This window comes from Paralichthys olivaceus, chromosome 9, assembly GCF_024713975.1.
Source record: "Paralichthys olivaceus isolate ysfri-2021 chromosome 9, ASM2471397v2, whole genome shotgun sequence".
Lineage (NCBI taxonomy): Eukaryota > Metazoa > Chordata > Actinopteri > Pleuronectiformes > Paralichthyidae > Paralichthys > Paralichthys olivaceus.
Window position 1 is genome coordinate 15,728,020 of NC_091101.1, and position 16,968 is coordinate 15,744,987.

Consider the following 16,968-nt stretch of genomic DNA (forward strand, 5'->3'; position numbering starts at 1 on the left):
AGCCCAGTCTCCAAAATACTGTATTTTATCATGCAGAGATTGTAAACTGTCTCTGATAGAGTAAAACTTTGATACACATATGGGAGGACCACATAAATAAAGCACATTGTAGCGATCCATGATAGCAAACTAGAGACAGATAAAAACTGAGAGAAGTCATTACTTCTCAGAAGTCAAACAATTGTCCTGGAAAGTAGCATTCTGTGAAACAGGACCTAACTAAAATATATTAGGCTCCTGAGAAGAAATCAGATAGATAAAGAAAGAGAGACTGTGGGTGAGAGGGATGTTTGACTTATCCTCCCTGAATTAAAGCATGTAAACCAACCATTACAGCTCAGTGTGCCCCACTACATAAAGAAAGGGACACAAAACTATTTACCCCTCTTCCACCAAACCAGCAAACATCAAATTCCATCAAAGCACAACGTTAAAGCCATTATTTGAGACAGATAACCAGTTTAGCCCCCATCAAGGTGCAAAACCATCCAACACAGCCTCAAACATTGCAATCATTTATAAAAACATTGCATTGACAATAAGACCGAGGATCCCCCGATTTGTAAAGGTAAAGTACAACAATGTTTATATGTTCAGTGGATCTCATACTGAAACTAAATATATTAAATACACCCTGAAAGTTGTCCATCAGATATGATCCCAAATACAGTCTGAAGAGTAAACCCTAACTGTGTTTGACATTGCCAATAATGTAAAAAAAACATTATTTTCATCTTAACGTTTGTGTCATATTCATCTTGTAATGAGATAGCTTTGACTGGTCACATGTAAGATCCAAGTTAAAGGTTAATAAAGAGATTTACTGAAAACTTAACTGCAACGAATACTTCATTAAGAGTGAAAGAAAGAATGAAATAAGTAAGTGAGAAGGAAAGAAATAATAAAATAATATATACATTTCTATTCATAAGTTACTGTCAATTTATACATTTGTTGAGGTTTGTTAAACAACAACATCAGCAGCTAAGACTCCTGCACATCTCCATTGCAATCTGATCAGGAAGACATTTTTGTAAGTTAAACTGTAATGGAAAACTTTTGAGCAATGGAAAACGGAAAAGTGGGGAAAATTACTCGAACAAATACAACACAAGAAGAGTAAAGTTCAGCACCAAGGACAGAGACAAAGAACTGAAACTCCTGCTCAGCAAAAAGAGAGAAAGAAACCAACAGACCAGTCACCAAACAAGAGATAGGCTAGTGTGGTGAAAAAAGATAATAAAAGAGAAACAATCTCATCAAGGACCAGGATATTTGCATTATCTGAACACTTATGGTAGAACTCTTGAAAAGTGCCAGAATAAATGTCGTCATGTGCCACAATGCATTATCATGCTCACATTTAGAAACCAGTGTTGTACTGAATTAAAACTAAAGCCTTAAAAAAAAGTGAATCTAAACCACAAAACTTTATCAAGTGTCACATTGTGAAAATAGCAATTTTTCACAGAAAATGACACATTTGAGCCAAAATTATGATTTCAGTGGCAAATAACAAGCTGCCATAGGTTATCTCACATCTCTTCCTACCTCAGGAGAAGAATCACAGTCTCCAAAAGCATCAGCAAAGTCAGAAGGACTTTTCCTCAGAGTCTGGTCAGCAGGCAGTGTGTTGTCATTGTAAGATGTCACGAACTTAAAGTCACTGGTTCTGGAACCTGTTGTCAGGTAGGCGTCATAATTGTAAGTGCTGCGTAAAGTTCCTGTGCCATCAACATCTGCGTAATTAGGAGGGAGATAAGCGCTGGGGATGGCGACAGCTCCGTCAAACAACATTCTGGGTTTTCTCCTGCGACAAAACCTCACACCGAGGATGATGATGATGAAGGTCAGGAAAAACGTGGAGACAGAGACCAGCGCGATGATCAGGTAAGAGGTCAGTTTGGAATTCTTCTCATCATAAGAAATGTCCTTCAGCTCTGGCACCTCAGCCAAGTTATCAGAAATAAGTAAATACATGCTACAGGTGGCAGACAGAGAGGGCTGTCCGTTATCTTTCACCGCCACAATAAGATTCTGTTTCATGCTGTCAGACTCAGAAATGTCCCGCTGTGTCCTGATCTCTCCGCTGTGGACACCGATAGTGAAAAGTCCCGGATCAGTGGATTTGACTATATGATAGGACAGCCAGGCGTTCTGTCCGGAGTCCGCGTCCACCGCGATCACTTTGGACACCAGAGAGCCTCCGTGTGCAGCTTTGGGGACCAGCTCGGTCATGAAGGAGTTGCCCTCCGGGGCGGGGTACAGTATCTGAGGAGAGTTGTCGTTCACATCCGATATGAACACGCTGACGGTCACGTTGCTGCTGAGCGGAGGAGAACCGTTGTCTCTGGCCATCACGTGGACTTTAAAGCTCCTGAACTGTTCATAATCAAACGACCTCACAGCGTGGATCACCCCCGTGTCTCCGTTCACTGACAGATAGGAGGACACCGGGGCACCGTTCACCTCACCAGCTAACAGAGAATAAACCACTGTACCGTTTTGTCTCCAGTCGGGGTCTCGAGCAGTAACAGAACATAAAGTGGAGCCAGGTTTGTTATTTTCGGTCACATATGCGCTGTAGGACTGTTCCTCAAACACAGGTGGGTTGTCGTTGATGTCAGCTACAGATAACTGAACAGTTTTAGAGGAGGACAGAGGTGGAGAGCCCTCGTCAGTGGCAGTGATTGTAATGTTGTAATCTGACACTAGTTCACGGTCCAGTTGTCCTGTGGTCACCAGAGAATAATAGTTTTTAATAGAAGGAACTAACTTAAAAGGGACATTTTGTTGAATGGAGCAGCGAACCTTTTGGTTACTATCAGAATCTGCATCCTGCACGTTAATGATGCCCACCTCTGTACCAGGTGACACGTTCTCAGGTACAGCATTTATCAGGGATTTCATATAGATTACTGGGACGTTGTCATTTACATCTGTGACATCAATGTTTACTTTTGTGTATGACGATAATCCTAAACCATCCTTTGCTTTAATGCGCAAATCATATGATGTAACAGTTTCAAAGTCAATTGCACCATTTACTGTTATTTTGCCACTTTTGCGATCAATACTAAAAACTTTCTTCACATCTTCAGTAACGTGTCCAAAATCATAAGTCACATCTCCATTCACTCCCTCATCTGCATCAGTCGCGCTCACTGTGACCACCACAGTATCTAAAGGAGAGTTTTCAGGCAGACTGGCTTTATAAACGGCCTGACTGAACACTGGGGCGTTATCATTAGCATCCAGCACAGTGACGTGTATAACTACGGTACCTGATCTCTGAGGAGATCCACCATCTAGAGCTGTAAGGAGCAGATTCATGTCTCCTAGTTTTTCACGATCAAGCTCTTTATCAAGAACAAGCTCGAGTGTGTTTCCATTAACAGCCAAGATGAAATTATCATTCTTCTTCAAGCTGTATTGTTGAACTGAATTCTGTCCTACATCCGCATCGTGCGCCTCCTCTATCACAAAACGAGCTCCCTTGACAGCCGACTCTCGAATTTCTAAATTGATAATTTCTTCGTTAAACTGTGGTGAGTTATCATTAATATCCTGAATGTGGAGACTGAATGGATGCAGCTCCAGAGGATTCTCCAGAACGAGATCGCGTTTCATGACACACGACAGCTTTTCTCCACAAAGCTCCTCTCGGTCGATCCTGTCGGAAACGATCAAGTCCCCAGTACCGAGATTGATGTCACAATATCGTTTGCGGTTTCCTGCTGCGTCAACACGGGCATTTCTAGAAGACAGTTTGTTCATGTCCAGGTTGAGATCTTTCGCTATATTCCCAATATGCGATCCGCGCTTCATTTCCTCTTGCATCGAGTAGCTCACGTCCCCGTTCGCGGCTTGCCAGAGCAGGAGCAAGACAAAGCAGCTCATCTTGCGCCCCATCATGACGATGCGTGTGTTACAGAAAACCACGACTGTCTGATTTAGACTCCGACCACGGTTGAATATGACAGATACAATAAAATCCACAGCAGTTCACCGTTGCTACTGTCGATGCGTCCTGAGACCAGAAGCAACCAAAAATCTGTTCCTTTATTGGTCTACACAACAGAGGGTGGAAACGTTTCAGGTAGATTAGGGAAGAGCGACACCATGAGTGGGTGTGAAGTAATGACACTGCGCATAATTATAATAATACGAATAATAAAGACAATGGCAGTAGTTGTAATAATAATGGTAGTTTAAAACGCAATACAGATTATATCAATGTATGTACTATTAAAGCATTATCCTAAAACAAAATAAACTATGGGGATACGCAATTGGTTATTGATAGAATTATACATGAAACGCACGAATCAATATGGTACATAAAAGCTATTTTAGAAAGGAATATTGAAGGCAAATAATGTTGATATTAAAAAGCCCAGTCTCCAAAATACTGTATTTTATCATGCAGAGATTGTAAACTGTCTCTGATAGAGTAAAACTTTGATACACATATGGGAGGACCACATAAATAAAGCACATTGTAGCGATCCATGATAGCAAACTAGAGACAGATAAAAACTGAGAGAAGTCATTACTAATCGAACAATTGTCCTGGAAAGTAGCACTCCGTGAAACAAGACCTAACTAAAATATATTAGGCTCCTGAGAAGAAATCGGAGAGATAAAGAAAGAGAGGCTGTGGGTGAGAGGGATGTTTGACTTATCCTCCTTTAATTAAAGCATGTAAACCAACCATTACAGCTCAGTGTGCCCCACTACATAAAGAAAGAGACACAAAACTATTTACCACTCTTCCACCAAACCAGCAAATTCCATCAAAGCACAACATTAAAGCCCTTATATGAGACAGATAACCAGTTTAGCCCCCATCAAGGTGCAAAACCATCCAACACAGCACATCCTCAAACATTGCAGTCATTTATAATAACATTGCATCGACAATAAGACCAAGGTTCCCCAGATTTGTAGAGGTAAAGTACAACAGTTTTTATATGTTCAGTGGATCTCATACTGAAACTAAATATATTAAATACACCCTGAAAATTGTCCTTCAGATATGATCCCAAATACAGTCTGAAGAGTAAACCCTAACTATTTCTGACATTGCCAATGATGTAAAAAAAAACATTATTTCCATCATAACTTTTGTGTCATATTCATTTTGTAATGAGCTAGCTTTGACTGGTCAGATGTTAGATCCAAATTAAAGGTTATTAAAGAGATTTACTGAAAACTTAACTGCAACGGATACTTCATTAAGAGTGAAAGAAAGAATGAAAGAAGTAAGTGAGAAGGAAAGAAATAACAGAATAATATATACATTTCTACTCATAAGTTAGTGTCAATGTATACATTTGTTGAGGTTTGTTAAACATCAACATCAACAGCTAAGACTCCTGCACATCTCCATTGCAATCTGATCAAGAAGACATTTTTGTAAGTTAAACTGTAATGGAAAACTTTTGAGCAATGGAAAACGGAAAAGTGGGGAAAATTACTTGAGCAAATACAACACAAGAAGAGTAAAGTTCAGCACCAAGGACAGAGACAAAGAACTGAAACTCCTGCTCAGCAAAAAGAGAGAAAGAAACCAACAGACCAGTCACCAAACAAGAGATAGGCTAGTGTGGTGAAAAATGATAATAAAAGAGAAACAATCTCATCAAGAACCAGGATATTTGCATTACCTGAACACTTATGGAAGAACTCTTGAAAAGTGCCAGAATAAATGTAGTCATGTGCCACAATGCATTATCATGCTCACATTTAGAAACCAGTGATGTACTGAATTAAAACTAAAGCCTTAAAACAAAGTGAATCTAAACCACAAAACTTTATCAAGTGTCACATTGTGAAAATAGCGTTTTTTCACAGAAAATGACACATTTGAGCCAAAATTATGATTTCAGTGGCAAATAACAGCTGCCATAGGTTATCTCACATCTCTTCCTACCTCAGGAGAAGAATCACAGTCTCCAAAAGCATCAGCAAAGTCAGAAGGACTTTTCCTCAGAGTCTGGTCAGCAGGCAGTGTGTTGTCATTGTAAGATGTCACAAACTTAAAGTCACTGGTTCTGGAACCTGTTGTCAGGTAGGCGTCATAATTGTAAGTACTGCGTAAAGTTCCTGTGCCATCAACATCTGCGTAATTAGGAGGGAGGTAAGCGCTGGGGATGGCGACAGCTCCGTCAAACAACATTCTGGGTTTTCTCCTGCGACAAAACCTCACACCCAGGATGATGATGATGAAGGTCAGGAAGAAGGTGGAGACAGAGACCAGCGCGATGATCAGGTAAGAGGTCAGTTTGGAATTCTTCTCATCATAAGAAATGTCCTTCAGCTCTGGCACCTCAGCCAAGTTATCAGAAATAAGTAAATACATGGAACAGGTGGCAGACAGAGAGGGCTGTCCGTTATCTTTCACAGCCACAATAAGGTTCTGTTTCATGCTGTCAGACTCAGAAATGTCCCGCTGTGTCCTGATCTCTCCACTGTGGACACCGATAGTGAAAAGTCCCGGATCAGTGGATTTGACTATATGATAGGACAGCCAGGCATTCTGTCCGGAGTCCGCGTCCACCGCGATCACTTTGGACACCAGAGAGCCTCCGTGTGCAGCTTTGGGGACCAGCTCGGTCATGAAGGAGTTGCCCTCCGGGGCGGGGTACAGTATCTGAGGAGAGTTGTCGTTCACATCCGATATGAACACGCTGACGGTCACGTTGCTGCTGAGCGGAGGAGAACCGTTGTCTCTGGCCATCACGTGGACTTTAAAGCTCCTGAACTGTTCATAATCAAACGACCTCACAGCGTGGATCACCCCCGTGTCTCCATTCACTGACAGACAGGAAGACACCGGGGCACCGTTCACCTCACCAGCTAACAGAGAATAAACCACTGTACCGTTTTGTCTCCAGTCGGGGTCTCGAGCAGTAACTGAACATAAAGTGGAGCCAGGTTTGTTATTTTCAGTCACGTATGCGCTGTAGGACTGTTCCTCAAACACAGGTGGGTTGTCGTTGATGTCAGCTACAGATAACTGAACAGTTTTAGAGGAGGACAGAGGTGGAGAGCCCTCGTCAGTGGCAGTGATTGTAATGTTGTAATCTGACACTAGTTCACGGTCCAGTTGTCCTGTGGTCACCAGAGAATAATAGTTTTTAATAGAAGGAACTAACTTAAAAGGGACATTTTGTTGAATGGAGCAGCGAACCTTTTGGTTACTATCAGAATCTGCATCCTGCACGTTAATGATGCCCACCTCTGAACCAGGTGACACGTTCTCAGGTACAGCATTTATCAGGGATTTCATATAGATTAATGGGACGTTGTCATTCACATCTGTGACATCAATGTTTACTTTTGTGTATGACGATAATCCTAAACCATCCTTTGCTTTAATGCGCAAATCATATGATGTAACAGTTTCAAAGTCAATTGCACCATTTACTGTTATTTTGCCATTTTTGCGATCAATACTAAAAACTTTCTTCACATCTTCAGTAACGTGTCCAAAATCATACGTCACATCTCCATTCACTCCCTCATCTGCATCAGTCGCGCTCACTGTGACCACCACAGTATCTAAAGGAGAGTTTTCAGGCAGACTGGCTTTATAAACAGCCTGACTGAACACTGGGGCGTTATCATTAGCATCCAGCACAGTGACGTGTATAACTACGGTACCTGATCTCTGAGGAGATCCACCATCTAGAGCTGTAAGGAGCAGATTCATGTCTCCTAGTTTTTCACGATCAAGCTCTTTATCAAGAACAAGCTCGAGTGTGTTTCCATTAACAGCCAAGATGAAATTATCATTCTTCTTCAAGCTGTATTGTTGAACTGAATTCTGTCCTACATCCGCATCGTGCGCCTCCTCTATCACAAAACGAGCTCCCTTGACAGCCGACTCTCGAATTTCTAAATTGATAATTTCTTCGTTAAACTGTGGTGAGTTATCATTAATATCCTGAATGTGGAGACTGAATGGATGCAGCTCCAGAGGATTCTCCAGAACGAGATCGCGTTTCATGACACACGACAGCTTTTCTCCACAAAGCTCCTCTCGGTCGATCCTGTCGGAAACGATCAAGTCCCCAGTACCGAGATTGATGTCACAATATCGTTTGCGGTTTCCTGCTGCGTCAACACGGGCATTTCTAGAAGACAGTTTGTTCATGTCCAGGTTGAGATCTTTCGCTATATTCCCAATATGCGATCCGCGCTTCATTTCCTCTTGCATCGAGTAGCTCACGTCCCCGTTCGCGGCTTGCCAGAGCAGGAGCAAGACAAAGCAGCTCATCTTGCGCCCCATCATGACGATGCGTGTGTTACAGAAAACCACGACTGTCTGATTTAGACTCCGACCACGGTTGAATATGACAGATACAATAAAATCCACAGCAGTTCACCGTTGCTACTGTCGATGCGTCCTGAGACCAGAAGCAACCAAAAATCTGTTCCTTTATTGGTCTACACAACAGAGGGTGGAAACGTTTCAGGTAGATTAGGGAAGAGCGACACCATGAGTGGGTGTGAAGTAATGACACACTGCGCATAATTATAATAATACGAATAATAAAGACAATGGCAGTAGTTGTAATAATAATGGTAGTTTAAAACGCAATACAGATTATATCAATGTATGTACTATTTAAAGCATTATCCTAAAACAAAATAAACTATGGGGATACATAATTGGTAATTGATAGAATTATACATGAAACGCACAAATCAATATGGTACACAAAAGCTATTTTAGAAAGGAATGTTAAAAGCAAATAATGTTGATATTAAAAAGCCCAGTCTCCAAAATACTGTATTTTATCATGCAGAGATTGTAAACTGTCTCTGATAGAGTAAAACTTTGATACACATATGGGAGGACCACATAAATAAAGCACATTGTAGCGATCCATGATAGCAAACTAGAGACAGATAAAAACTGAGAGAAGTCATTACTAATCGAACAATTGTCCTGGAAAGTAGCACTCCGTGAAACAAGACCTAACTAAAATATATTAGGCTCCTGAGAAGAAATCAGAGAGATAAAGAAAGAGAGGCTGTGGGTGAGAGGGATGTTTGACTTATCCTCCTTTAATTAAAGCATGTAAACCAACCATTACAGCTCAGTGTGCCCCACTACATAAAGAAAGAGACACAAAACTATTTACCACTCTTCCACCGAACCAGCAAACATCAAATTCCATCAAAGCACAACATTAAAGCCCTTATATGAGACAGATAACCAGTTTAGCCCCCATCAAGGTGCAAAACCATCCAACACAGCACATCCTCAAACATTGCAGTCATTTATAAAAACATTGCATTGACAATAAGACCGAGGTTCCCCAGATTTGTAAAGGTAAAGTACAACAGTTTTTATATGTTCAGTGGATCTCATACTGAAACTAAATATATTAAATACACCCTGAAAGTTGTCCTTCAGATATGATCCCAAATACAGTCTGAAGAGTAAACCCTAACTGTGTTTGACATTGCCAATGATGTAAAAAAAAACATTGTTTCCATCATAACTTTTGTGTCATATTCATTTTGTAATGAGCTAGCTTTGACTAGTCAGATGTTAGATCCAAATTAAAGGTTATTAAAGAGATTTACTGAAAACTTAACTGCAACGGATACTTCATTAAGAGTGAAAGAAAGAATGAAAGAAGTAAGTGAGAAGGAAAGAAATAACAGAATAATATATACATTTCTACTCATAAGTTAGTGTCAATGTATACATTTGTTGAGGTTTGTTAAACATCAACCTCAACAGCTAAGACTCCTGCACATCTCCATTGCAATCTGATCAAGAAGACATTTTTGTAAGTTAAACTGTAATGGAAAACTTTTGAGCAATGGAAAACGTAAAAGTGGGGAAAATTACTTGAGCAAATACAACACAAGAAGAGTAAAGTTCAGCACCAAGGACAGAGACAAAGAACTGAAACTCCTGCTCAGCAAAAAGAGAGAAAGAAACCAACAGACCAGTCACCAAACAAGAGATAGGCTAGTGTGGTGAAAAATGATAATAAAAGAGAAACAATCTCATCAAGGACCAGGATATTTGCATTATCTGAACACTTATGGAAGAACTCTTGAAAAGTGCCAGAATAAAGTAGTCATGTGCCACAATGCATTATCATGCTCACATTTAGAAACCAGTGTTGTACTGAATTAAAACTAAAGCCTTAAAACAAAGTGAATCTAAACCACAAAACTTTATCAAGTGTCACGTTGTGAAAAAAGTAATTTTTCACAGAAAATGACACGTGAGCCAAAATTATGATTTCAGTGGCAAATAACAAGCTGTCATTGGTTATCTCACATCTCTTCCTACCTCAGGAGAAGAATCACAGTCTCCAAAGGCATCAGCAAAGTCAGAAGGACTTTTCCTCAGAGTCTGGTCAGCAGGAAGTGTGTTGTCATTATAAGATGTCACGAACTTAAAGTCACTGGTTCTGGAACCTGTTGTCAGGTAGGCGTCATAATTGTAAGTACTGCGTAAAGTTCCTGTGCCATCAACATCTGCGTAATTAGGAGGGAGATAAGCGCTGGGGATGGCGACAGCTCCGTCAAACAACATTCTGGGTTTTCTCCTGCGACAAAACCTCACACCGAGGATGATGATGATGAAGGTCAGGAAGAAGGTGGAGACAGACACCAGCGCGATGATCAGGTAAGAGGTCAGTTTGGAATTCTTCTCATCATAAGAAATGTCCTTCAGCTCTGGCACCTCAGCCAAGTTATCAGAAATAAGTAAATACATGGAACAGGTGGCAGACAGAGAGGGCTGTCCGTTATCTTTCACCGCCACAATAAGGTTCTGTTTCATGCTGTCAGACTCAGAAATGTCCCGCTGTGTCCTGATCTCTCCGCTATGGACACCGATAGTGAAAAGTCCCGGATCAGTGGATTTGACTATATGATAGGACAGCCAGGCGTTCTGTCCGGAGTCCGCGTCCACCGCGATCACTTTGGACACCAGAGAGCCTCCGTGTGCAGCTTTGGGGACCAGCTCGGTCATGAAGGAGTTGCCCTCCGGGGCGGGGTACAGTATCTGAGGAGAGTTGTCGTTCACATCCGATATGAACACGCTGACGGTCACGTTGCTGCTGAGCGGAGGAGAACCGTTGTCTCTGGCCATCACGTGGACTTTAAAGCTCCTGAACTGTTCATAATCAAACGACCTCACAGCGTGGATCACCCCCGTGTCTCCGTTAACTGACAGATAGGAGGACACCGGGGCACCGTTCACCTCACCAGCTAACAGAGAATAAACCACTGTACCGTTTTGTCTCCAGTCGGGGTCCTGAGCAGTAACGGAACATAAAGTGGAGCCAGGTTTGTTATTTTCAGTCACATATGCGCTGTAGGACTGTTCCTCAAACACAGGTGGGTTGTCGTTGATGTCAGCTACAGATAACTGAACAGTTTTAGAGGAGGACAGAGGTGGAGAGCCCTCGTCAGTGGCAGTGATTGTAATGTTGTAATCTGACACTAGTTCACGGTCCAGTTGTCCTGTGGTCACCAGAGAATAATAGTTTTTAATAGAAGGGACTAACTTAAAAGGGACATTTTGTTGAATGGAGCAGCGAACCTGTCTGTTATTCTCAGAGTCTCTGTCCTGCACGTTAATGATGCCCACCTCTGAACCAGGTGACACGTTCTCAGGTATCGGGTTAGTCAGGGATTTCAGTGATATAACTGGGGCGTTGTCATTTACATCAGTAACTTCAATAATTAAAGTTGCATATGACGCCAATCCCAAACCATCTTTGGCGGTGATCTGCATTTCATATGACGACTCTCTTTCATAATCAATCGCTCCAGCGACTGTAACTTCTCCAGTTTTAGAGTTTAGTAAGAAAACTTGGTTTTCATCTGAAACATGATCGAATCCGTAACTGACTTCACCGTTTAGTCCTTCGTCTGCGTCAGTTGCACTCACAGTTATCACCACAGTATTTAAAGGAGAGTTTTCAGGCAGACTGGCTTTATAAACGGCCTGACTAAAGACTGGTAGGTTATCATTAGCATCCAGCACAGTGACGTGTATCACTACTGTACCTGATCTCCGAGTAGAGCCACCATCAAATGCAGTAAGCAACAACACAATCTCTTTGTTGTCCTCTCTGTCTAATTCTTTGTCCAGGACTAACTCGCCATATTTTCTCCCGCTGCCCTTTGACTTGACGGTTAATTTAAAATGATCATTTTGTTGGAGAGAGTATCCCTGAACAGCATTTTCTCCTATATCTGCATCATGCGCTTCGTCCAACTGGAAACGTGAGCCCTTGATTGCCATTTCATTAATTTCAAATTTTAGAGACTCTTCTTTAAACTGCGGTGAATTGTCGTTAATATCCTGGACACGGATACTAATACGATGCAGCTCTAATGGATTTTCCAGCACAAGTTCCTGTTTCAGAACACACGATGCCTTTTTCGCACAAAGCCCTTCTCTGTCGATCCTTTCCTGTACGACTAAGTCTCCGGTATTTAGATTTACAATGCAGTACTTTACACCGTTATCCTCGGTATCAATCCGGGCTTTGCGAGCGGACAGTCTGCCCAAATCAAGCCCCAGATCCTTTGCAATATTTCCGATTACAGATCCACTTTTCATCTCTTCCGGAACAGAGTAGCTCACGTCTCCATTGACGGGGAGCACGGCAAGAAAAATGAAAGCCAGGCCGTGCAGCGAAAATCTACAGCATGCCATTGTTGTTGCGAGGAAAATCGAATATTCCTTTAAAAAATTCCCAAGTAGGTTAAAATATACTAACGACGCATCTGTGATTCCTCGTTATAAACCAAAATCCAGTCATACACGCAGAGGTATTTGTGAACTGCGGCACAAAAGCAGAATGAGTCTTTAAATTCGACGACACTGAAGGGTGGAGAATAACTTGTTCACTGGTGCACACTGACACCATGAGCATATGTCAGGTACAACATATCTGTGTATTTTAAATATATTAAACTCTTCTGTGACTGTTTTTTGATCAAAACAAAATTACTGTTCTAATTGGTGCATGTTTAACAAAGAAAAAGCTAAATAAAGATTACATTGCTGTAAACGTTCTACAGGGACACTCCAGTTTAAATATTATGATTTGAAAAAGAAAAGAACCAATAAGGCATGTGACGATAAAAGAGGAACGATTATTCATTTCATCTTAAACTTGTAGAAATCCTGTGAGAAAATACTCAACGCTTTGTGAAATGTAGTACTGCACATTCATTTTAGGCTGAACCTCCAGGAGGATCTGTTGACTGTTGCAGATGAAATCTGAACTGTAAAATACACCTTAACAATTTTCAAATAAAACCAATACAATCCAGTAATCTAAAAACAACTCACTGCATTTTTCAGAAACGTTTGTTCAAACTTCTAGACAAGGATCAACTTAGGAAATAGAGACAACTAACAAACCACAACAAACTCTCAGGCATCAGATTCAAATTCAGCATACTGCTTCAAAAGAAAAGATAATGTATTGATGAAAAATCCTCAAAGCAAAGATTCACTATTGTGGAAAAAGTTGAATCTCTGAGATGTTCCAGAAAATCAGTGAAGGCTAAAAGGAAAATTGCACGAACCAATATAGGTTACAAATTTCTAAATGCACAAAATGTAACATGAACCAAATCCAAGCACAAAGAAACAAATAACATTCACTGATACGTTTTTCGTGTGAGACTGAGTAAAACAAGAAAACTAAACTCAATGTGTCCATGTGAATTCTAAATCACATGCAGACTTACAAAACTACCAATGCAGTTAAAAATTATACCAGGTGAAATGATTGAAACAAAACCTAAGAATGACTTTTGCAAAACACTGAAAAAGATGATTCAACGTTTTTCCAAAAGCGTTAACAAAATCTTGTGGACTTTTATTCAGAGCCTTGTTGGCAAGACAAGTTAGTAAGTAAAACTTCTTTAAAATGTTTGAATGATGGAAGAAAGTAAAAGACATGGGTTGCTTCTAAAAATACATCTGCAGTGCAAAAGTGAGGTTCAGCACCAAGGACAGAGACACACTGCTGCTTTGTGGTCAAGTGATAAATCTTTGGGGGAAAAGAAAATTCAATAGTGTTTCAGATGACCAGAGCAATTGAAATACTAGCATAAAAGAGTGGACAAGTCTTCTCTGAACTATCAGAAAACACCACGATACTCAATCTTTACTGAGAAGATAAGTATTCTCCAAGATGTTCAGGATGAGCATAAAGGAACAAAATATTTCCTGAATTATTTAAAAAGGACTGAATCTATAGAGAGAATCTTCATAGCAAACGTGTTGTGCATTGATGATTTGCCATTTGGAAAGGTAAGACAGGCATATCCACCTTTCTCTGGGGTTTTTGATGAGTTTGTTGAATGCAAATTCAAATGTTTTGAGTGGTATGTGACATCCAGTCTTACCTCGGGAGAAGAATCACAGTCTCCAAACGCATCAGCAAAGTCAGAAGGACTTTTCCTCAGAGTCTGGTCAGCAGGCAGTGTGTTGTCATTGTAAGATGTCACGAACTTAAAGTCACTGGTTCTGGAACCTGTTGTCAGGTAGGCGTCATAATTGTAAGTGCTGCGTAAAGTTCCTGTGCCATCAACATCTGCGTAATTAGGAGGGAGATAAGCGCTGGGGATGGCGACAGCTCCGTCAAACAACATTCTGGGTTTTCTCCTGCGACAAAACCTCAAACCGAGGATGATGATGATGAAGGTCAGGAAGAAGGTGGAGACAGAGACCAGTGCGATGATCAGGTAAGAGGTCAGTTTGGAATTTTTCTCATCATAAGAAATGTCCTTCAGCTCTGGCACCTCAGCCAAGTTATCAGAAATAAGTAAATACATGGAACAGGTGGCAGACAGAGAGGGCTGTCCGTTATCTTTCACCGCCACAATAAGATTCTGTTTCATGCTGTCAGACTCAGAAATGTCCCGCTGTGTCCTGATCTCTCCACTGTGGACACCAATAGTGAAAAGTCCCGGATCAGTGGATTTGACTATATGATAGGACAGCCAGGCGTTCTGTCCGGAGTCCGCGTCCACCGCGATCACTTTGGACACCAGAGAGCCTCCGTGAGCAGCTTTGGGGACCAGCTCGGTCATGAAGGAGTTGCCCTCCGGGGCGGGGTACAGTATCTGAGGAGAGTTGTCGTTCACATCCGATATGAACACGCTGACGGTCACGTTGCTGCTGAGCGGAGGAGAACCGTTGTCTCTGGCCATCACGTGGACTTTAAAGCTCCTGAACTGTTCATAATCAAACGACCTCACAGCGTGGATCACCCCCGTGTCTCCGTTCACTGACAGATAGGAGGACACCGGGGCACCGTTCACCTCACCAGCTAACAGAGAATAAACCACTGTACCGTTTTGTCTCCAGTCGGGGTCTCGAGCAGTAACGGAACATAAAGTGGAGCCAGGTTTGTTATTTTCAGTCACATATGCGCTGTAGGACTGTTCCTCAAACACAGGTGGGTTGTCGTTGATGTCAGCTACAGATAACTGAACAGTTTTAGAGGAGGACAGAGGTGGAGAGCCCTCGTCAGTGGCAGTGATTGTAATGTTGTAATCTGACACTAGTTCACGGTCCAGTTGTCCTGTGGTCACCAGAGAATAATAGTTTTTAATAGAAGGAACTAACTTAAAAGGGACATTTTGTTGAATGGAGCAGCGAACCTGTCTGTTATTCTCAGAGTCTCTGTCCTGCACGTTAATGATGCCCACCTCTGAACCAGGTGACACGTTCTCAGGTATGGGATTGGTCAGTGATTTCAGGGATATAACTGGGGCGTTGTCATTCACATCAGTAATATCAATTATTAACGTTACATACGAAACTAATCCCAGACCATCTTTGGCGCTGATCTGCATTTCATACGATGACACTTTCTCATAATCAATATCTCCAGCTACTCTCACCTCTCCAATTTTAGGGTTTAAAGAAAACACGTTGCTATTTTCATCTGAAACATGATCGAATGCATACGTGATTTCACTGTTTAAACCATCGTCAGCGTCAGTTGCACTTACGGTGGAAACAAGTGTATCAAGATCAGAGTTTTCAGGCAGACTGGCTTTATAAACGGCCTGACTAAACACTGGCACGTTATCATTAGCATCCAGCACAGTGACGTGTATAACTACGGTACCTGATCTCTGAGGAGAGCCTCCATCAAATGCAGTAAGCAACAGAACAATCTCTTTTTTATCTTCTCTGTCCAATTCTTTGTCTAAGACTAACTCACAGTATTTTCGCCCACCTGGTTTCGTGTTAATATTTAATTTAAAATTGTCATTCTGCTGTAGAGAGTACCCCTGAACACTATTTTCCCCGATGTCTCCATCGTGCGCTTCCCCTAAAAGAAAACGAGCACCCTTGTCTTCCGATTCCTGAATTTCAATCTTAAGTGAATCCTCCTTAAACTGCGGTGAGTTGTCGTTAATATCCTGGACACGGATACTAATACGATGCAGCTCTAATGGATTTTCCAGCACAAGTTCCTGTTTCAGAACACACGATGCCTTTTTCGCACAAAGCCCTTCTCTGTCGATCCTTTCCTGTACGACCAAGTCTCCGGTATTTAGATTTACAATGCAGTACTTTACACCGTTATCCTCGGTATCAATCCGGGCTTTCCGAGCGGACAGTCTGCCCAAATCAAGCCCCAGATCCTTTGCAATATTTCCGATTACAGATCCACGTTTCATCTCTTCCGGAACAGAGTAGCTCACGTCTCCATTGACGGGGAGCACGGCAAGAAAAATGAAAGCCAGGCCGTGCAGCGAAAATCTACAGCATGCCATTGTTGTTGCGAGGAAAATCGAATATTCCTTTAAAAAATTCCCAAGTAGGTTAAAATATACTAACGACGCATCTGTGATTCCTCGTTATAAACCAAAATCCAGTCATACACGCAGAGATATTTGTGAACTGCGGCACAAAAGCAGAATGAGTCTTTCAAT

General features: G+C 41.5%; 2 protein-coding genes across 18 annotated transcripts in view; both read right to left on the reverse strand.

Annotated features, from left to right (window-relative positions):
• Positions 1 to 16,968, reverse strand: part of LOC109648067 (protocadherin gamma-A11-like) — a 225,240-nt gene that overhangs the window by 165,930 nt on the left and 42,342 nt on the right. For 2 of the 17 annotated variants that reach the window (XM_069531655.1, XM_069531638.1), the window contains exon 1: positions 1,552 to 4,046. The exons of 11 other annotated variants lie outside the window; for them this stretch is intronic. In XM_069531655.1, the coding sequence (XP_069387756.1) occupies positions 1,552 to 3,915 (2,364 nt within the window). In that variant the 5' untranslated portion in view covers positions 3,916 to 4,046. Of the gene's footprint in view, positions 1 to 1,551; positions 4,047 to 10,327; positions 12,872 to 14,421; positions 16,947 to 16,968 lie in introns of those variants that run through there. 4 more of the 17 variants (XM_069531625.1, XM_069531646.1, XM_069531628.1 and 1 more) reach the window with 4 other exon arrangements.
• Positions 5,900 to 8,438, reverse strand: LOC138411417 (protocadherin gamma-A11-like). The gene has a single exon (XM_069531678.1). The coding sequence runs from the start codon at positions 8,297 to 8,299 to the stop codon at positions 5,915 to 5,917; it is 2,385 nt and encodes a 794-aa protein (XP_069387779.1). The 5' UTR covers positions 8,300 to 8,438; the 3' UTR covers positions 5,900 to 5,914.

Excerpts from the sequence above, each read along its gene's own strand:
- LOC138411417 (XM_069531678.1), bottom strand. The coding sequence starts at position 8,299 with ATGATGGGGCGCAAGATGAGCTGCTTTGTCTTGCTCCTGCTCTGGCAA.